Source organism: Panulirus ornatus, chromosome 5 (genome assembly GCF_036320965.1).
Source record: "Panulirus ornatus isolate Po-2019 chromosome 5, ASM3632096v1, whole genome shotgun sequence".
Lineage (NCBI taxonomy): Eukaryota > Metazoa > Arthropoda > Malacostraca > Decapoda > Palinuridae > Panulirus > Panulirus ornatus.
The window spans coordinates 44,142,642-44,165,471 of NC_092228.1; the positions used below are offsets into that span (position 1 = coordinate 44,142,642).

Sequence of the window (22,830 nt, forward strand, 5' to 3'; positions counted from 1 at the left end):
AGGCCCTCCTTCCCTCCCTCTGTGAGACAGAGGCCCTCCTTCCCTCCCTCTGTGAGACAGAGGCCCTCCTTCCCTCCCTCTGTGAGACAGAGGCCCTCCTTCCCTCCCTCTGTGAGACAGAGGCCCTCCTTCCTTCCCTCTGTGAGACAGAGGCCCTCCCTCCCTCCCTCTGAGAGACAGAGGCCCTCCTTCCCTCACTCTGTGAGACAGAGGCCATGACTCTCTCTCTCTCTCTCTCTCTCTCTGTCTCTCTCTCTCTCTCTCTCTCTCCATCTATCTATCTATCTCCCTTTAACCCGTCACAACACCCACCCAGTAAGCATTCGAGGGAACCAGGGTTCGAGGCCAGGTCTCTCGAGTGGTGACCTCCCCTCCCCTTACCCCCCTTGAGTCGTTTTCTAAACGGTAGAAAACGGGGCGTGGAAACATTGCTGTCTACCACCATGCACGTCATGGCCGTTTCATCATACATCCTTCAGAAAAATGATGCATTCAAAGGACATTAGGGTTCATATTAAGGCTAAAAATATAGGACTCTTGCACATAAGGGCTATGTGTGTGTGTGTGTGTGTGTGTGTGTGTGTGTGTGTGTAGGGACGATCCCTCGACCTCCCTTCACCCCTACCAGGTCGATCGACCCAAAACCCAACTAGGGAAGACTGACAATAGATAATAAATCGCAAAAAGAGAAAGAAATCAAGATCCATTTTGCTGTGGGGAGAAAACATAGAAACCCACTAGATATCTCTAGATTGAAACCCATAGAAACCCTGTGATGATAGTATTTGATTTCAAAGACCCATAGAAACCCTGAGATGATAGTATTTGATTTCAAAGACCCATAGAAACCCTGAGATGATAGTATTTGATTTCAAAGACCCATAGAAACCCTGAGATGATAGTATTTGATTTCAAAGACCCATAGAAACCCTGTGATGATAGTATTTGATTTCAAAGACCCATAGAAACCCTGAGATGATAGTATTTGATTTCAAAGACCCATAGAAATCCTGAGATGATAGTATTAGATTTCAAAGACCCATAGAAACCCTGTGATGATAGTATTTGATTTCAAAGACCCATAGAAACCCTGAGATGATAGTATTTGATTTCAAAGACCCATAGAAACCCTGTGATGATAGTATTTGATTTCAAAGACCCATAGAAACCCTGAGATGATAGTATTTGATTTCAAAGACCCATAGAAACCCTGAGATGATAGTATTAGATTTCAAAGACCCATAGAAACCCTGAGATGATAGTATTAGATTTCAAAGACCCATAGAAACCCTGAGATGATAGTATTTGATTTCAAAGACCCATAGAAACCCTGAGATGATAGTATTAGATTTCAAAGACCCATAGAAACCCTGTGATGATAGTATTTGATTTCAAAGACCCATAGAAACCCTGAGATGATAGTATTTGATTTCAAAGACCCATAGAAACCCTGAGATGATAGTATTAGATTTCAAAGACCCACAGAAACCCTGAGATGATAGTATTAGATTTCAAAGACCCATAGAAACCCTGAGATGATACATAGTACATTCCAATGAGAATTCTTACAGTGGACACAGGATGTGTATATGAATAGTTTTGTAACAGTTGTTATAATTGCTAATAGAAGGGTCGCATCCTGACTTTATGATGCATAGTAGGTTTCTAGAAACCTGTTTTAAAAACCTGATGCGTTGAAGATAAGCCACAGATATGTATATACGAGAAATGGATATGTATTCTGATATGCAAAAATGTCTATATGAAAGCATAGGAGAAATGAATATATCTTTGTAACTGTTGAAGATGAGACAAGAATTTCTGATGTGCTGTATGTTTGATATGTACATTGAACAGATATGATAATGTAGTAGCTGCAGTATATGTAATAAATGCAGTACATGTAACATATACTGTAACAAATGCAATACATGTGACAGATACACTATATGTGTGACAGATACAGTATATGTAACAGACGCAATGAATGTGAGAGATACAGTACATGTAACAAATGCAGTCCATGTAACAAAGTGAAGTACATGTGAGTGACAGATACATGTAACAAATGCATTACATGTGACAGACACAGTACATGTAACATATACAACACATGTGACAGATGTAGTACATGTAACAGAGGGTGTGTGACAGATACATGTAACAAATGCATTACATGTGACAGACACAGTACATGTAACATATACAACACATGTGACAGATGTAGTACCTGTAACAGAGGATGTACATATACCACATTCTGTACATGTAACAGAGGAAGTACATATACCACATTCTGTACATGTAACAGAGGATGTACATATACCACATTCTGTACATGTAACAGAGGATGTACATATACCACATTCTGTACATGTAACAGAGGATGTACATATACCAGATTCTGTACATGTAACAAGATCAAACCATGTAACACGTAACAAGGAAAGAGACGCGTGATTTCCCCCCCCCCCCCCCACATACCGGTCAATGAGTTACTTCCTCGTAATTAGCAATTAACAGTAATTGGGGGGTGGGTAAGGGGGGGCTGGGGGTAAATTGGCGAAATTTGCTGCCGTATGGAATTCTATCTATCTATCTATCTATCTATCTATATATATATATATATATATATATATATATATATATATATATATATATATATATATTGTAAATAGAGGAAAAGAAATATTGATACGCACATCCACTCATACATACATATATGCGTACATATATACACACATACATGCATACATACATATATGCATACATATATGCATACATATATACACACACATACATGCATACATATATTCATAACCTATTTAAACGCCTATTGAACATTCTATTAATCACTCCCACTATTGCTCATCTCATTAAGGTTTCCTTAAATGCAATTAAGGAAACACCATTGTTCAGTCGGGGTTTGACGGGGGCCATCTTCAGCCCAGGAGAGTTCAACGAACACTGGAAGCAATTGGTCATGGAAGGAGTGCCACGTGGTGTGCACACGCGTGTCCGTGACGTCACGGCCCGTCGACGTCACCTGGCACTATATAAAAGGAGGCCGCATCGCGGTGAGGCGTCAGTGCCAACCAAACGGCTTCGCTGGAAGGCAACCCTAGGCATGTCTATCCCCGTGCTCCTCCTCAGGGCCTTGGTGTTCATCCTCCCCCTGGCCTCGAGCATGGGGCTGTACACCAACCACGGAGAGGGTTCGAACCCCGGGCGCCCAGCGCGGATAGAGGTAAGGCCGAGAGCTTGCAATCTACGAGAAAGGGCTCGCCTTTAAGGAAGAAAACCATATGTATTGTATATTGGCTCAGGAACCTTATGGGGTCGCCGTGGAGCAGTGGTTAGCAGGGCGCGCATGCGCGAGCGTCACTCAAGAGCACCGGTTCGAATCCCTCGGGCTGTATCGAGTTACCCCTCTGTAGCTGCCTTGTGAGGGGGGGGGGGGGTAATTTCGATGTAATCAGTAATTACGAGGGTAATTAAGGGTTCAAATGAGGAGGGGTAATTTCGATGTAATCAGTAATTACGAGGGTAATCAAGGGTTCAAATGAGGGATAATTTCGATGTAATCAGTAATTACGAGGGTAATTAAGGGTTCAATGAGGGGGTAATTTCGATGTAATTAGTAATTGCGAGGGTAATTAAGGGTTCAAATGAGGGGGTAATTTCGATGTAATTAGTAATTACAAGGGTAATCAAGGGTTCAAATGAGGGGGTAATTTCGATGTAATTAGTAGTTACGAGGGTAATTAAGGGTTCAAATGAAGAGGTAATTTCGATGTAATTAGTAATTACGAGGGTAATTAAGGATTCAAATGAGGAGTAATTTCGATGTAATTAATTACGAGGGTAATTAAGGGTTCAAATGAGGGGTAATTTCGATGTAATTAGTAATTACGAGGGTAATTAAGGGTTCAAATGAGGAGGGGTAATTTCAATGTAATTAGTAATTACGAGGGTAATTAAGGGTTCAAATGAGGAGAGGTAATTTCGATGTAATTAGTAATTACGAGGGTAATTAAGGGTTCAAATGAGGAGGGGTAATTTCGATGTAATTAGTAATTACGAGGGTAATCAAGGGTTCAAATGAGGAGGGGGTAATTTCGATGTAATTAGTAATTACGAGGGTAATCAAGGGTTCAAATGAGGAGGGGGTAATTTAGATGTAATTAGTAATTGCGAGGGTGATTAAGGGTTCAAATGAGGAGGGGGTAATTTCGATGTAATTAGTAATTGCGAGGGTGATTAAGGGTTCAAATGAGGGGGTAATTTCGATGTAATTAGTAATTACGAGATTGATTAAGGGTTCAAATGAGGGGGTAATTTCGATGTAATTAGTAATTAAGAGGGTAATTAAGGGTTCAAATGAGGAGGGGTAATTTCGATGTAATTAGTAATTAAGAGGGTAATTAAGGGTTCAAATGAGGAGGGGTAATTTCGATGTAATTAGTAATTACGAGGGTAATCAAGGGTTCAAATGAGGAGGGGTAATTTCGATGTAATTAGTAATTACGAGGGTAATTAAGGGTTCAATGAGGAGGGGAGTAATGTAATCATTCCTATATAGCGACTAAGGTAATTACATTTATGACCCATAGGGTGATTACTTTGGTCTGTGCCAATGGGGCGATTACTTCCAATTACTATGAGGGTGATTACTTTGATCTGTGCCAATGGCGGTGATTACTTCCAATTACTATTAGAGGGTAATTGCGTTTAGCATTGATGAGAGTGATTACATAACAATTAGTGCCAGAGTAATTAAAATGAGTAGCAATGAGGGTAATTACAATTACTGCAGATGAGGGTAATTACAATTACTGCAGATGAGGGTAATTACAATTACTGCAGATGAGGGTAATTACAATTACTGCAGATGAGGGTAATTACAATTACTGCAGATGAGGGTAATTACAATTACTGCAGATGAGGGTAATTACAATTACTGCAAATGAGACTAATTACAATTAACACTTATAAGTGTAATTACTTACAATTACTACAGATTGAAGTAATTACAATTAACACTTATAAGTGTAATTAGTTACAATTAGTATAAATGAGTAATTACAATTAGCACTCATAAGTGTGATTACTTACAATTACTACAAATTAAAGTAATTACAATGATTACAACCAGTGGGTCGAAGGTCAAAGGTCAAAGGTACTATTCGCATATACATAAAGTCCCATTTTCTATGCAGCTGAACTAGAATCAAGTCCCATTTTCTTTGCGGCTCACCTGGAATAAAATCCCATTTTCTTTGCGGCTCACCTGCAATAAAGTCCCATTTTCTATGCGGCTCAACTGGAATGAAATCCCATTTTCTTTGCGGCTCAACTGGAATGAAATCCCATTTTCTTTGCGGCTCAACTGGAATAAAAAATCCCATTTTCTTTGCGGCTCGACTGGAATAAAATCCCATTTTCTATGCGGCTGAACTAGAATAAAGTCCCATTTTCTTTGCGGCTCGACTGGAATAAAATCCCATTTTCTTTGCGGCTCAACTGGAATAAAAAATCCCATTTTCTTTGCGGCTCAACTGGAATAAAATCCCATTTTCTTTGCGCCTCACCTGGAATAAAATCCCATCTTCTATGCCCCTTGAATTGGAATCACATCTCATTTTCTATACGGCGCGCGTGCACTTTCGAGACAATTTTATAGAAAACCAGAAGTGGGGGAAGGGAGGAGTGGGGGGGGAGGTAGTTACCTCATTATCGAAGGGTAATTAACTAACGACCTTAAATTACCCATGAGTAACAACCCCACATGGGTAGTTTCGTCACGTGATCGCCCGTTTGATAAATTCGTATATACAACGGATGATTAATTAGAGGGTAGGGTAATTAAGACGTATTTTGACGGATGATTAATTAGAGGGTAGGGTAATTAAGACGTATTTTGACGGATGACTAATTGGAGGGTGGGTAATTAAGACGTATTTTGATGGATGATTAATTGGAGGGTGGGTAATTAAGACGTATTTTGACGGATGACTAATTAGAGGGTAGGGTAATTAAGACGTATTTTGATGGATGATTAATTAGAGGGTAGGGTAATTAAGATGTATTTTGCCTAATTTTATCTCCATTTTCTTTCTTGTAATTGCAAAGGCGTTTTCTTTTTTTTCGATTTTCCTTCGTTTAAAATTACATTTAAAAAAGTAATATTGTTTGTTTTTTGTTTAGAATTACATTTAAAAAAGTAATGTTGTTTGTTTTTTGTTTAAAATTACATTTACAAAAACCGTTTTCTTTTTTTTCTCTCTTGCATTTCGTTTTCCATCGACCTTTTCCAGTTTGATTCGAACGAGTCTCTCGTTTTCTGCTGCCTTTCCAGGGAATACGAGCCGCAGCCCTTCGTCAGCTCCTGGAAGGGCGGAGGGACTGGAAGGCCCCGCCTCTCCTCCAGGAAGATCTCCTGGAAAGGGAGCTCGCCAAAAAGACTCTGGCGGAAAAGGAAATTGTCCAAAGCAACTCCCATTGGATCGCTCTAGAAAAGGTGGAGCGCTCTGTTGTTGACGCGGGAGAAACGAAATCCTCGCCCGAGGAAGGTGAAAAGGTGGTGCAGACCTCTACTCTAAAAACGGAAGGGGTGGATTCTTCGGCCAGGGACGATGAAAAGGTGGAGCCTTCGCCCGAAAAGAGAGAAAAGGTGGAGTCCTCGGTTGTTAACGCTGGAGAAACGAAATCTTTGCCCGAGGAAGGTGAAAAGGTGGTGGAGACTTCTACTATAAAAACGGAAGAGATGGATTCCTCGGCCAGGGACGGTGAAAAGGTGGAGCCCTCGCCCGAAGAGAGAGAAAAAAAGGTGGAGCTTTTACCGGAAGGGATGCGAAAGGACGCCCAGAAGAACACCTCTACAGGAGAGAAATGGGAGAGGAATACACTCCCGAGACCGGGCCCTGATGAGGTGCCCGTTGGAATGCGACCACTGAGGGCCCAGCCGCCCATCCTCAACCTAAAACACGAGTTCAGGTGAGACGAAAAGACCCTCCCCCCCCTCTGTGTGGTTCATTGGGGGGTTAGGGTCGAGTAACCGGGTTCGAATCTCAATTCTTTTGTGTGGCGGGGTTGGTGGCGTCTATAAACACCGAGGTGGACTCAGGGGAATATAGGAAAACCGCGAGGATCAAATGGGATCCGAAACGATTCCATTGGTTCCCTGATGCCACATAAGGGATTCGATCCCCTTTAATGGAATCAGATGCTCTTCCACCCCCTGCCCCCCCCCCCCTTCCCCGGGGTCACCGGAGGGAGTTGATGGATCTATAATGGAACGCGTCTTATTCTCTCTCTCTCTCTCTCTCTCTCTCTCTCTCTCTCTCTCTCTCTCTCTCTCTCTCTCTCTCAGATGGATAGATAGATAGATAGAGAGAGAGAGAAAGAGACAGATAGATAGATAAATAGATAGATAGATAGATAGATAGAGAGAGAGAGAGAGAGAGAGAGAGAGAGAGAGAGAGAGAGAGAGAGAGAGAGAGAGAGAGAGAGAGAGAGAGAGAGTACGTGCAATACGTACGTACGTATTAAACGGAGCCTCGACCTCCTGTAATACGCGTACTCAACCTTGTGTAATACGTATTTTCGACCCTCTGTAATAAGTGTCCTGGACGCCCAATAATACGTGCCCTGGACGCCCAATAATAAGTGTCCTGGACGCCCAATAATAAGTGTCCTGGACGCCCAATAATACGTGTCCTGGACGCCCAATGATACGTGCCCTGGACACCCAATAATAGGTGTCCTGGACGCCCAATAATACGTGTCCTGGACGCCCAATAATAGGTGTCCTGGACGCCCAATAATACGTGTCCTGGACGCTCAACAATAAGTGTCTTGGACGCCCAATAATACGTGTCCTGGAAGCACAATGATACGTGTCCTGGACGCCCAATGATACGTGTCCTGGAAGCCCTGTAATAAGTGTCCTGGACGTAATACATGTCCCGGACGGCCGATAATACGTGCCCTAGACACCCAATAATACATGCCCTGGACGCCCCATAATACTTGTCCTGGAAGCCCTGTAATACGTGTCCTGGACGCCCAGTAACACATGCCCTGAACGCCCAATAATACGTGTCCTGGTCGACCAATAATACATGCCCTGAACGCCCAATAATACGTGTCCTGGTCGCCCAATAATACATGCCCTGGACGCCCTGTAATACGTGTCCTGGACGCCCCGTAACACGTGTCCTGGACACCCTATAACACGTGTCCTGGACGCCCTGTAATACGTGTCCTGGACGCCCCATAATACGTGCCCTGGACGCCCTGTAACACATGTCCTGGACGCCCTGTAGTACGTGTCCTGGACGCCCTGTAACACGTGTCCTGGACACCCTGTAACACGTGTCCTGGACGCCCTGTAACAAGTGCCCTGGACGCCCTGTAACACATGTCCTGGACACCCAATGATACATGCCCTGGACGCCCTGTAATACGTGCCCTAGACACCCAATAACACGTGTGCTGGACCTGCCGTGTAACATGTGTCCTGGACCTGCCGTGTAACATGTGTCCTGGACCTGCCGTGTAACACGTGTGCTGGACCTGCCGTGTAACACGTGTCCTGGACCTGCCGTGTAACATGTGTGCTGGACCTGCCGTGTAACATGTGTCCTGGACCTGCCGTGTAACACGTGTGCTGGACCTGCCGTGTAACACGTGTGCTGGACCTGCCGTGTAACATGTGTCCTGGACCTGCCGTGTAACACGTGTCCTGGACCTGCAGGTACCCCGTGGTGAGGAGAGACACATCTGGTGTGTTGGTCCTGGAGGAGGAGCCTGGCCTGGCCCTGGACACCAGACCTCTCTCACTCCAGACCTCACCCTCCAACCCTCACAGTGAGTACTGGTGGTGGTGATACTAGTGATGGTGATAGTGTTGGTGACAGTAGTAGTGTTGGTGATAGTAGTGGTGGTGATAGTAGTGGTGGTGATAGTAGTGGTGGTGGTGATAGTAGTGCTGGTGGTGGTGATAGTAGTGCTGGTGGTGGTGGTGGTGACAGTAGTAGCGGTGGTGATAGTGTTGCTGATAGTAGTGTTGGTGATAGTAGTGGTGGTGGTGATAGTAGTGCTGGTGGTAGTGTTGGTGACAGTAGTAGCGGTGGTGATAGTGTTGGTGATAGTACTAGTGTTGGTGATAGTGTTGGTGATAGTAGTGTTGGTGATAGTAGTGGTGGTGGTGATAGTAGTGCTGGTAGTGGTGATAGTGGTAGCGGTGGTGATAGTGTTGGTGATAGTAGTGGTGGTAGTGGTGGTGATAGTAGTGTTGGTGATAGTAGTAGTGGTGGTGATAGTAGTGCTGGTGGTGGTGGTGATAGTGTTGGTGATAGTAGTAGTGGTGGTGATAGTGTTGGTGATAGTAGCAGTGGTGGTGATTGTGCTGGTGATAGCAGTGGTGATAGTAGTGTTGGTGATAGTAATAGTGATGGTGATAGTGGTTTTGGTGATAGTGTTGGTGATAGTAGTGGTGGTGGTGATTGTGCTGGTGATAGCATTGGTGATAGTAGTGGTGGTGATAGTAGTAGTGGTGGTGATAGTGGTGTTGGTGATAGTGTTGGTGACAGTAGTGGTGGTGATAATAGTGTTGGTGATAGTAGTAGTGGTGATAGTAGTGTTAGTGATAGCAGTGGTGGTGATAGTAGTAGTGGTGGTGATAGTGTTGGTGATAGTACTAGTGGTGGTGATAGTGGTGTTGGTGATAGTGTTGGTGATAGTAGTGGTGGTGGTGATTGTGCTGGTGATAGCAGTGTTGGTGATAGTGGTGTTGGTGATAGTGTTGTTGGTGATAGTAGCGGTGGTGGTGATTGTGCTGGTGATAGCAGTGGTGAAAGTAGTGTTGGTGGTGATAGTGTTGGTGATAGTAGTGGTAGTGGTGTAGTGTTGGTGATATCAGTGGTGGTGGTGATAGTGTTGGTGATAGTAGTGGTGGTGGTGATAGTGTTGGTGATAGTAGTGGTAGTGGTGTAGTGTTGGTGATATCAGTGGTGGTGGTGATAGTGTTGGTGATAATAGTGGTGATTGTGATAGTAGTAGTGATGGTGATAGTAGTGTTGGTGATATTAGTAGTGATGGTGTGATAGTAGTGTTGGTGATAGTAGTAGTGTTGGTGATGGGGATTAGTGGTGGTCGTGGTGATGGTGATAATGATTAGAAGTGTTGGTGATGGGGATTAGGGGTGGTGGTGGTGATTAGAAGTAGTGGTGATAGTGATTAGAAGTGTTGGTGATTGGGATTAGGGGTGGTGGTGGTGATTAGAAGTAGTGGTGATAGTGATTAGAAGTGTTGGTGATTGGGATTAGGGGTGGTGGTGGTGATTAGAAGTAGTGGTGATAGTGATTAGAAGTGTTGGTGATTGGGATTAGGGGTGGTGGTGGTGATTAGAAGTAGTGGTGATAGTGATTAGAAGTGTTGGTGATTGGGATTAGGGGTGGTGGTGGTTAGAAGTGGTGATGATGGTGGCGATTATAAGTGTTGGTGATGGTGGCCATTAAAAGTGATGGTGATGGTGGTGATTAAAAGTGTTGGTGATGGCGATTAAAAGTTTTAGTGATAGTGGTGATTAAAAGTGTTAGTGGTGATGGCGATTGAAAGTGTTGGTGATAGTGGTGATTAAAAGTGTTAGTGGTGATGGCGATTGAAAGTGTTGGTGATAGTGGTGATTAAAAGTGTTAGTGGTGATGGCGATTGAAAGTGTTGGTGATAGTGGTGATTAAAAGTGTTAGTGGTGATGGCGATTGAAAGTGTTGGTGATAGTGGTGATTAAAAGTGTTAGTGGTGATGGCGATCAAGTGTTGGTGATGGTGGTGATTAAAAGTGTTGGTGATAGTGGCGATTAAAAGTGTTAGTGGTAATGGCGATCATGAAAAGTGTTAGTGATGGTGGTGATTAAAAGTGTTGGTGGTGATGGTGATTAGAAGAAGTGTTGGTGATGATGGTGATTATGAAAAGTGTTGGTGATTGTGATTAGGGACTTTTTCTCTTTTGCACAGTTACTTACAATCAGTTCCTGCTACTTAACCCTGGAACTCTGTTCTCTGGCTGGGGGCCCCTTCTCTGTGCCCCATGGCTGGGCCCCCTCTCTCTGTGCCCATGGCTGGGCCCCCCTCTATCTGTGCCCCATGGCTGGGCCCCCCTTCTCTGTGCCCCAAGGCTGGGCCCCCTCTCTCTGTGCCCCATGGCTGGGCCCTCCTCTATCTGTGCCCCATGGCTGGGCCCCCCTTCTCTGTGCCCCATGGCTGGGCCCCCCTCTATCTGTGCCCCATGGCTGGGCCCCCCTTCTCTGTGCCCCAAGGCTGGGCCCCCTCTCTCTGTGCCCCATGGCTGGGCCCCCTCTCTCTGTGCCCCATGGCTGGCCCCCCTCTATGCCCCATAGCTGGGCCCCCCTCTCTCTGTGCCCTATGGCTGGCCCCCCTCTCTCTGTGCCCCATGGCTGAGCCCCCCTCTCTCTGTGCCCCATGGCTGAGCCCCCCCTCTCTCTGCGCCCTATGACTGAGCCCCCCTCTCTCTGTGCCCCATGGCTGAGCCCCCCTCTCTCTGTGCCCCATGGCTGAGCCCCCCTCTCTCTGTGCCCCATGGCTGGGTCCCCCTCTCTCTGTGCCCCATGGGCCCTTCTGCACTGCTCCATAGACTCTGTGTACACAACCAGAACATGTAATCATAAATTAGTTATCAATTATCTGCGATTTTGATATATTAGAGGAGTGGATAAAGGTCGTATCACTCAATTGACAGGTGGAGCAGACTGGGAGACAGAGAGAGACACAGACAGAGGTTTATAGACGGAAATATACATGTATAGACGGGAGGCACAGAGCAGAGGATCAAGGCATCAAAGATTGATTTGCAAGCATAGATAGATAGACTGGCGATAGACAGGATCACACACTCTGACACAGAGTGAGAGAGAGAGACAGACGGGTATACAGACAGATAAACAAGCATAGATATATCTAGACAGATAGACAGTGTGTCTGTGCCTCCCCTTCCTCTCCCATCCCCTTCACCACACACTCCCCTTCTCCTCCTCCCCCATCTACACCCTACAGGTCGACATGATGGGCCATGTGGAGGAACCTACACCCATCTAAGTGGCATCGTGTCCTCGCCAGACTACCCATTTAACTACCCTAACAACATCTACTGCATCTACCGGATCCAGGTAAGTTCAGTAGATACCCCCAGATACTACGAGACACTCTACCCCCTCCCCCTCCCTGTTTTTACCAACTGCTTTACAATGAAAGTCTACTTTATCTACCCCTTCCCCTTTTCCTTGAGGTATCCCCAGAGATGAGTCATTGTATCTACCCTTTCAGGTAACCCCCCAGAGATGTCACTATACTTCCCTCCTTAAGGTACCCCCCAGAGATGTCATTATCTACCTCCTTTGAGATTACCCCCAGAGATAAGTTACTATCTACTCTCTTCAGGTACCCAAGAGATAAGTCACTGTATCTACCCCCATAAGGTACCCCCAGAGATAAGTCACTGTATCTTCTCCCCTTAAGGCACCCCACTGATAAGTCAAAGTATCTACCCCCTTGAGGTACCCCCAGAGATAAGTCACAGTATCTACCCCCTTGAGGTACCCCCAGAGATAAGTCACTGTATCTACCCCCTTGAGGTACCCCCAGAGATAAGTCACAGTATCTACCCCCTTGAGGTACCCCCAGATGTAAGTCACTGTATCTACCCCCTTCAGGTAACCCCAGAGATAAGTCACTATATCTACCCCTTTCAGGTATCCCCAGAGATAAGTCACTGTGTCTACCCCTTGAGGTACCCCCAGAGATAATCTACTCCCCTGAAATACAGTTGTATTCAATGGCTGTAACTTCAATCAGTTCATGTAACTTTTAAACCCACGTTACATTAAATGCACCAAGCCATTTATTTACAATAAATGTCACAAGGCCATTAAGTTACTCACTGAAACGCAGGGGTTACAATATTGGTATCTATTAAATGGCCCTTCTAAATGGCCTTTCTAAAGCCTAATAGATTATAGCCACTATCAGCCTGGGGACCATTCATAGTCAAAGAAAATGGCCCTTCAAAATGGCCCTTCGAAAGCCTTATAGGTTAAAGCCACCATCAGCCTGGAGACCATTAACAAAAGAAAAAGGCCCTTTCTAAATGGCCTTTCTAAATGGCCCTTCTAAGTGGCCTTTCTAAATGGCCCTTGTAAAGTCAAAGACTTTGAATCCAACATAAGTTGACATAGATCCTAGACACACTTTAACAAGCACTCCTACTTAAAAGTAAGAAATATAAGTGACATACTTAAAAGCAAACCATAAATGAATTATATACTTAAAGAAAAACAGAAATGAATTATATACTTAAAGTAAAACAGAAATGAATTATATACATAAAGTAAAACAGAAATGAATCATATACTTAAAGTAAAACAGAAATAAATTATACACATAAAGTAAAACAGAAATGAATTATATACTTAAAGTAAAACAGAAAAGAATTATATACTTAAATTAAAACAGAAATGAGTTATATACTTAAAGTAAAACAGAAATGAGTCATATACTTAAAGTAAAACAGAAATGAATTATATACTTAAAGTAAAACAGAAATGAATTATATACATAAAGTAAAACGGAAATGAATTATATACTTAAAGTAAAACAGAAATAAATTATACACATAAAGTAAAACAGAAATGAATTATATACTTAAATTAAAACAGAAATGAGTTATATACTTAAAGTAAAACAGAAATGAGTTATATACTTAAAGTAAAACAGAAATGAATTATATACTTAAAGTAAAACAGATATGAATTATATACTTAAAGTAAAACAGAAATGAATTATATACTTAAAGTAAAACAGAAATGAATTATATACTTAAAGTAAAACAGAAATGAATTATATACTTAAAGTAAAACAGAAATGAATTATATACTTAAAGTAAAACAGAAATAAATTATATACTTAAAGTAAAACAGAAATGAGTTATATAACTGTCAAGTTCATTGAGTAATTGTGGAAAAAAAAAAATGGGAAAGTGATTGGAAATGTCGTGTGTATGTGTAGACATATTGCCCCTGACACAGTAATGTTTTTGCCCTATCTTAACAGCTCCCAGCGGAGTACACAGTGGGATTGGACTGTAATGACTTCACCGTACAACCAGGCGACCAGAAATGCGAGAATGATTTCTTGGCTGTCGTCCAGGACGACCTTAATGTCGAAAACGTAGAGAGGTTAGTTCAGTCCAAGCCTTTTATTTGGAGAGAATGGACGAAGGAGAAAGGGGAAGAGGGGGCGCGCGGCGGGGCGAGAAGTGCACCAGAGTGTGCGCGTGTTCAACCCTCCCCTTTCCCCCCTTTACTATAGAATAAAGTAAGACGGTGTGGCTATCTCAGTTATCATTTAATGGCGTAAAGATAACGGGAAATGTATTATCATTTCTCCTCCTCCTGCTCCAGGTACTGTGGTGATAAGGCCCTCGCTCTGTTCTCGTCCACGTCCAACATGACCCTGGTGTTTCGAACTGATGGCTCTTATCGTTATCGGGGCTTCATGTGTCGCTACAGGGCGCTCAACCCAGATGGCACTGGTTAGTAGAACCCTCCCCAAAAACCCCCTTAATCAGGGGGGGGTGGGTTGGTTTAATTGGGGAGGTGGAGGGGTGGGTTTTAATTGGGGAGGTGGTATGGTTTTAATAGGGGTATGGTTGGATTACCGTAATCAAGGGGTTGAACCCCCCCTTCTCCCCCTTAATCAGGGGGTGTGGGTTGGTTTAATTGGGGAGGTGGGGGGGTGGGTTTAATTGGGGAGGTGGTATGGTTTTAATAGGGGTATGGTTGGATTTTCGTAATCAAGGGGGTGAACCCCCCCTTCTCCCCCTTAATCAGGGGGTGTGGGTTGGTTTAATTGGGGAGGTGGGGGGTGGGTTGGTTTAATTGGGGAGGTGGGGGTGGGGGTTTAATTGGGGAGGTGGGGGGTGGGTTGGTTTAATTGGGGAGGTGGGGGTGGGGGTTTAATTGGGGAGGGGTATGGTTTTAATAGGGGTATGGTTGGATTACCGTAATCAAAGGGGTTCACAGGTTTAAAGCTCCAAAAGGGGGTTTTAATTCCATCTCCATAATCTGGGGGGTTCATTGAGGTTCCATCTAAGGGGGGAAAAGGGTGTGTCACTTTTCAGTCTCCATCGGGGTTTAATCAAACCTTAATTGTAAGGGGTTTGTAGAGCTATCAAAGAGGTTCAGTTTGAGGTTCCGTCACCAGGGGGTAATTTGAACCTCCAGGAGTATCAGATGAACCCCTTACCATCATCAAGGGTGTCATTTGAACCCCCAGGTCTCATCAAATGAACCCCTGCCATCATCATAGGGTAATTTGAACCTCCAGGTCTCATCAGATGAACCCCTTACCATCATCAGGGGTGTCATTTGAACCCCAAGGTCTCATTAAATGAACCCCTTCCCATCACCAGGGGTGTCATTTGAACCCCCAGGTCTCATCAAATGAACCCCTTCCCATCACCAGGGGTGTCATTTGAACCCCAGGTCTCATTAAATGAACCCCTTATCATCATCAGGGGTGTCATTTGAACCCCAGGTCCCATCAAATGAACCCCTTACCATCATCAGGGGTGTCATTTGAACCCCCAGGTCTCATCAAATGAACCCCTTACCATCATCAAAGGGTAATTTGAACCCCCCAGGTCTCATTAAATGAACCCCTTACCATCATCAGGGGTGTCATTTGAACCCCCAAGTCCTACCATATGAACCCCATCTCATTATCAGGGGTTCATTTGAACCCTCAGACCCCATCAAATAAACCCCTGCCCTTATCAAAGGGTAATTTGAACCTCCAACTCATCAAACGAACCCTCTTCCATCATCAGTGGATATTTTAAAGCCTCCAGGTGGATGTTACTTAGAAATAGACGGGTGGATGTTACTTAGAAATAGACGAGTGGATGTTACTTAGAAATAGACGAGTGGATGTTGCTTAGAAATAGAACGAGTGGATGTTACTTAGAAATAGACGAGTGGATGTTACTTAGAAATAGACGAGTGGATGTTACTTAGAAATAGACGAGTGGATGTTACTTAGAAATAGACGAATGGATGTTACTTAGAAATAGACGAGTGGATGTTACTTAGAAATAGACGAGTGGATGTTACTTAGAAATAGACGAATGGATGTTACTTAGAAATAGACGAGTGGATGTTACTTAGAAATAGACGAGTGGATGTTACTTAGAAATAGACGAGTGGATGTTACTTAGAAATAGACGGGTGGATGTTACTTAGAAATAGACGAGTGGATGTTACTTAGAAATAGACGAGTGGATGTTACTTAGAAATAGACGGGTGGATGTTACTTAGAAATAGACGAGTGGATGTTACTTAGAAATAGACGAGTGGATGTTACTTAGAAATAGACGAGTGGATGTTACTTAGAAATAGAGGACTAAAAGTTAATTAGAAATAGACGTAATACCATTCATCTAAGTACAATAGAGTAGTGATTTAGATTTAGATTTAGATGATTAAAAACGGCATTTGATAACCATGTCCTCGAGTTATCGCGAATTAATGAGGGGATCTGTCATCATAATGAGGGAGGGGAGGTGAGGGGAGAGGGTGGGTGTGTCAGTTATAAGCCCAGATCACGTGACCTCTTCCCACCTGTACTACCAGGCGCTGACGGAACGGTGATAGTCAACACTACGGTCGAGCAGCACAACACCATCTGCACGGGGCCTGGAGAGTGAGTACCTGGCCCTTGAGTGAGTTAGAGGGGGAAGGGGTGAGGTGAGTTAGAAGGGAGAGGGAGGTGAGTTAGAGTGGGTAGGGTAGGGTTAGAGGGGGGTGGAGGTGGGTTAGAAGGGGGAGAGAGGTGAGTTAGAGTGGGTAGGGTAGGGTTAGAGGGGGGTGGAGGTGGGTTAGAGGGGGATGGAGGTGAGTTAGAGAGGGAGGGGGTGAGTTAGAGGGGGAGGGGGAGAGTTAGATGGGGAGGGGATGAGTTAGAGGGGGAGGGGGAGAGTTAGATGGGGAGGGGGAGAGTTAGATGGGGAGGGGGTGAGTTAGATGGGGAGGGAGGTGAGTTAGAGTGGGTAGGGTAGGGTTAGAGGGGGGTGGAGGTGGGTTAGAGGGGGATGGAGGTGAGTTAGAAGGGGGAGAGAGGTGAGTTAGAGAGGGAGAGGGAGGTGAGTTAGAGTGGGTGGGGCAGGGTTAGAGGGGGGTGGAGGTGGGTTAGAGAGGGAGAGGGAGGTGAGTTAGAGTGGGTGGGGTAGGGTTAGAGGGGGGTGGAGGTGGGTTAGAGGGGGGAGGGGGTGAGTTAGAGGGGGATGGGGTGAGTTAGACGGGGTAGGGGTGAGTTAGAGAGGGAGAGGGGGTGAGTGAGAGGGGGAGGGGGTGAGTTAGAGGGGGAGGGGGTGAGTTAGAGGGGGAGGGAGGTGAGTTAGAAGGGGAGGGGGTGAGTTAGAAGGGGAGAGGGTGAGTTAGAGGGGGAGGGGTGAGTTAGAGGAGGGAAGGGTGAGTTAGAGAGAGAGAGAGGGGGTGAGTTAGAGAGGGAAGAGTGATTTAGAGAGGGAGAGGGGTGAGTTAGATGGGGAGGGAGTGAATTAGACTGGGAGGGGGTGAGTTAGAGGGGGAGGGAGTGAGTTAGAGGTGGGAGGGGGTGAGTTAGAGAGGGAGAGGGGGGTGAGTTAGAGGGGAGGGGTGAGTTAGAGGGGGATGGGGTGAGTTAAAGTGGATGGGGTAGGGTTAGAGGGGGGGAGGGGTGAGTTAGAGGGGGAGAAGGTGAGTTAGAGGGGAAGGGGATGTGTTAGAGGAAGAAAGGTTGTGTTAGAGTGTGAGGGATTGAGTTAGAGGAGGAGGGGGTTGTGTTAGAGGAAGGGGGGCTGGTTACAGGGGGAGGGGGCTAGGTACAGGAGGGGGTATGAGATAAAGGGGGAGGGGTGGGTTACACTGAAGGAGGTGGGTTAAGGTGGGGGGGGATGCTGTTGGTGGGTTAGAGGGGGAAGGGGCAGATGTTAGGTTAGATGGGAGTGGGGCAGGATAGATCATGCATGTTGGCAGAATGGAGAAGGTGTTGGCAGGATGGAAAGGAGTTGGCAGGATTGGGAGGGTGTTGGCAGGATGGAAAGGATGTTGGCAGGATTGGGATAGTGTTGGCAGGATTTGGAGGGTGTTGGCAGGATTGGGATAGTGTTGGCAGGATGGAAAGGATGTTGGCAGGATTGGGATAGTGTTGGCAGGATTTGGAGGGTGTTAGCAGGATTGGGATAGTGTTGGCAGGATTTGGAGGGTGTTGGCAGGATTAGGTTAAGGATGTTGGCAGGATGGAAAGGATGTTGGCAGGATTAGGAGGGTGTTGGCAGGATGAGTAGGGTGTTGGCAGGATGGTAAGGGTGTTGGCAGAATGCATCACACTCACACATAACCTTATAATCTCTCTTTCTCAACCCGTGTGTGGGGGGCCCTGACAGCGATGGGTGGCAGGGCAAATGTGGTGTCAGCACCAGTGACAACACAAGGATCGTGGGAGGCCACATCACTAGGGAACACCAGTTTCCATGGATGGTAAGGAAGACTTCTTTAACTTCGATCTATTTCGAGTTAGATTCGATCTATTTCAAGTTAAATTCGATCTAGTTCAAGTTAGATTCTACCTATTTCGAGTTAGATTCTACCTATTTCAAGTTAGATTCTACCTATTTCAAGCTAGATTCTACCCATTTCAAGTTAGATTCGATCTATTTCGAGTTAGATTCGATCTAGTTCAAGTTAGATTCTACCTATTTCAAGTTAGATTCGATCTATTTCAAGTTAGATTCTACCTATTTCAAGTTAAATTCGTTCTATTTCAAGTTAGATTCGATCTATTTCAAGTTAGATTCTACCTATTTCAAGTTAGATTCGATCTATTTCAAGTTAGATTCTACCTATTTCAAGTTAGATTCTATCTATTTCAAGTTAGATTCTACCAATTTCAAGTTAGAATATACCTATTTCAAGTTAGATTCTATCTATTTCAAGTTAGATTCTACCTACTTCAAGTTAGATTCGATCTATTTCGAGTTAGATTCTACCTATTGCACGTTAGATTCTATCTATTTTAAGTTAGATTCTACCTATTTCGAGTTAGATTCTACCTATTTCAAGTTAGATTCGACCTATTTCAAGTTAGACTCTACCTATTTCATGTTAGATTCTATCTATTTCAAGTTAGATTGTCTCTGTCACTCTAACACGAGTCATTATCCTTCTGTCACCTTTTCATTTCCTAACAGTTTTATTGGTTTTCATTCATGTGTCTATTGTTTTTTTGTTTTTGTGAGGACTAAGAAAAAAGTTAAATGGAGACACAGTAACAATAAATGATTTATGGGGTAAGTAAAGAGATGATGTATATAGTTTGAGCTTATAGCAAAGAAGGGAAGGAGAGGAGACTTTAGATTGGCAGGGTTCTCGTGGTGTTGGTGTGGGTATAGGAAATGAGTAAAGGTGAAACGTGGGGGAGTGGCATGGATGCCGGGGTCTCGTGGAGCTTCTGTAGGAGGGAGGAGGCATTACCAAAGTCCTGAGTTGGTGGCTAACTCTCCTTTGTGCCGCAGGAGGGGCATGGCCATAGCTGAGACTATATATGACTTGACCAGCAACTATAGTTTGCTGTACAGAATATATATATATATATATATATATATATATATATATATATATATATATATATATATATATATATATATATATATAAGGGCAGACTAAACCAAAACATTTCAGTACATCCTCAGACAAGGAGGTGGCTGAGCAGTCGGTGACCTGGTTTATCATAATGCTATCTTCTTGGTTTACTTTGCATGTCAGAAGATGGCGAAGGGAGGTGGGGAAAAGTTCGCTCGCTAATGCACCCTTTCTGTAGACTCAAGAAGGGGCATTGGATACCTTCACACAAGAAGGAAATCTCGAACAAGTAAATGGACTCTATGATATACGGGGAGCGACGTACTAGACCTCAGTATTTGATGCCTGGGAAAAAAGGGAAGGTGAGAGCTCGCTAATGCATCCTTTTTGCAGACTCGAAAAAGGGGCATTGGATACCTTCACACAAGAAGGACATCTCGAACAAGTAAATGGACTCTATGATATACGGGGAGCGACGCACTAGCCCTCAATATTTGATACCTGGGAAAAAGGGAAGGTGAGAGCTTGCTAATGCACCCTTCTGTAGACTCGAAAAAGGGGCATTGGATACGAGTTTCTCCACAGAGAGGGACGTTTGGAAAATCATTTTAGACAGAATTGTGTAGAAATCATACACACATATTTACATCCTCGGTCATTGTAGATGTACTCTGTCACTGTAAATAGACGATTTACATCCTCGGTCTATTATAGATGTACTCTGTCATTGTAAATAGAAGACTTTATACATAGAAAACGCATTTTGTGACTTTATATAGAAAGATGAATCTAAACTTATTTTTCCACTCGAATTACTTTCTCGAAACCAAAAAAAAAAAATATCCAATTACCTTTGCCGCTCGAAGTTCTAAACATATCAGAATAAACTGCTATATCAAGACCCTGAAATAACTAACGAATTATATATTTATCATTTATCAAAAAAAGGCGAGTGGATCCGTGTGTGTGTCTGTGTGTGTGTGGCATCCAATGGCCTAAGGGGACGTGTGTTAAAACATTTTTAACTTTTCTTTTCGGACATGTTGATGAAGGGCTTGGGGGGGAGGGTTGTACCATCACAAACAAACAAAAACAACAACAAAGAAGAAAACATTTACATTTGACCCTCCCTCCATCTTCTTCCAATTCGAAAAAAAAAAAAAAAAAATAGAAGGTGAAATGGCCTTTCCTTGATCTCATGTCACCTATGAAGTAAATGGGGGGGGGCTTCTCTCTCTCTCTCTCTCTCTCTCTCTCTCTCTCTCTCTCTCTCTCTCTCTCTCTCTCTCTCTCTCTCTCTCTTTCCCCTCAGGCTCCTTGAAGAAGAAAGAAGGGGTAATTCCCCTTCAATCATGGCTGTTCAAGGCTGATCCCTTGATCCTCCATAGTTACCCAGTTCTAAGCCCTTGAGCACGACGGTATACGACCCTTAAGCACGACTTAACAACCCTTGAGCACGACTTAACCCTTGAGCACGACTTAACCCTTGAGCACGACGGTACAACCCATTGATCTACGAGTTAACAACCCCTCTCCTACACCCCCACCACCACCCCTAACCCTTTGAGCACGACTTCACAACCCTTTGAGCACGACTTCACAACCCTTTGAGCACGTTAAAACCCTTGAGCACGACTTCACAACCCTTTGAGCATGACTTCACAACCCTTGAGCACGACTTCATAACCCTTGAGCACGACTTAAAACCCCTTGAGCACGACTTCACAACCCTTGAGCACGACTTCACAGCCCTTGAGCACGACTTCACAACCCTTGAGCACGACTTCACAACCCTTGAGCACGACTTCACAACCCTTTGAGCACGACTTCACAACCCTTTGAGCACGACTTCACAACCCTTTGAGCACGACTTCACAGCCCTTGAGCACGACTTCACAACCCTTGACCACGACTTCACAACCCTTTGAGCACGACTTCACAACCCTTGAGCGCGACTTCACAACCCTTTGAGCACGACTTCACAACCCTTTGAGCACGACTTCACAACCCTTTGAGCACGACTTCAAAACCCTTGAACACGACTTAAAACCCCCCCAACCTCTTCACAACCCTTGAGCACGACTTAAAACCCCCCAACCTCCTCACAACCCTTGAGCACGACTTCACAACCCTTGAGCACGACTTAAAACCCCCCCACCCTCTTCACAACCCTTGAGCACGACTTCACAACCCTTGAGCACGACTTCACAACCCTTGAGCACGACTTCACAACCCTTTGAGCACGACTTCACAACCCTTGAGCGCGACTTCACAACCCTTTGAGCACGACTTCACGACCTTTGAGCACGATTTCACAACCCTTGAGCACGACTTCACAACCCTTTGAGCACGACTTCAAACCCTTGAGCACGACTTAAAACCCCCCCACCCTCTTCACAGCACGACTTAAACCCCTCCACCCTCTTCACAACCCTTGAGCACGACTTCACAACCTTTGAGCACGACTTCAAAACCCTTGAACACGACTTAAAACCCCCCCACCCTCTTCACAGCACGACTTAAACCCCTCCACCCTCTTCACAACCCTTGAGCACGACTTCACAACCCTTTGAGCACGACTTCAAAACCCTTGAGCACGACTTAAAACCCCCCCACCCTCTTCACAGCACGACTTAAACCCCTCCACCCTCTTCACAACCCTTGAGCACGACTTCACAACCTTTGAGCACGACTTCACAACCCTTGAACACGACTTTAAAACCCCCCCCAAACCTCCCCCTTTCTTGAACCCCCTTCCCACTGAACATGTAATGGGAAAATGACAACATAACACATGTTCACTCGTCACTTGCCACTGGCAAAGTGGAGCTGTTTGGGGCTTCCCCACGCCCTAAGGGTAGGCAAGTGGAGCTGTTTGGGGCTTCCCCCCCCCAGGGGGATAAATAACCCAGGGTGACCCCCCCAGCGGGTGGATGAATTATCCACTAATGCATTTACGCCGTCAGGTGGCAGTGCTGAAGGTATGTGGACGAGAGATGGACCAGTACTGTAACATCTGTGGTGGAACAGTTATCAATCCACGTTGGATATTGACAGGGGCCCACTGTATCGTCAGGTAAGTCCACTGGCACTCGTCCACTCAACACGAGTAGATTCATCCACTCAACACTAGT

At 44.7% G+C, this 22,830-nt stretch overlaps 1 protein-coding gene across 1 annotated transcript in view; it reads left to right on the top strand.

Moving 5' to 3' along the window:
- The first annotated feature begins 3,102 nt into the window (after positions 1 to 3,102).
- Positions 3,103 to 22,830, top strand: part of LOC139746884 (uncharacterized) — a 33,093-nt gene continuing 13,365 nt past the window's right edge. The window contains exons 1-9 of the mRNA XM_071658541.1: positions 3,103 to 3,247; positions 6,359 to 6,996; positions 8,759 to 8,871; positions 12,078 to 12,190; positions 14,130 to 14,254; positions 14,480 to 14,610; positions 16,709 to 16,778; positions 18,502 to 18,595; positions 22,663 to 22,772. Of these exons, the coding sequence (XP_071514642.1) occupies positions 3,128 to 3,247; positions 6,359 to 6,996; positions 8,759 to 8,871; positions 12,078 to 12,190; positions 14,130 to 14,254; positions 14,480 to 14,610; positions 16,709 to 16,778; positions 18,502 to 18,595; positions 22,663 to 22,772 (1,514 nt within the window). The 5' untranslated portion in view covers positions 3,103 to 3,127. The remainder of the gene's footprint in view (positions 3,248 to 6,358; positions 6,997 to 8,758; positions 8,872 to 12,077; positions 12,191 to 14,129; positions 14,255 to 14,479; positions 14,611 to 16,708; positions 16,779 to 18,501; positions 18,596 to 22,662; positions 22,773 to 22,830) is intronic.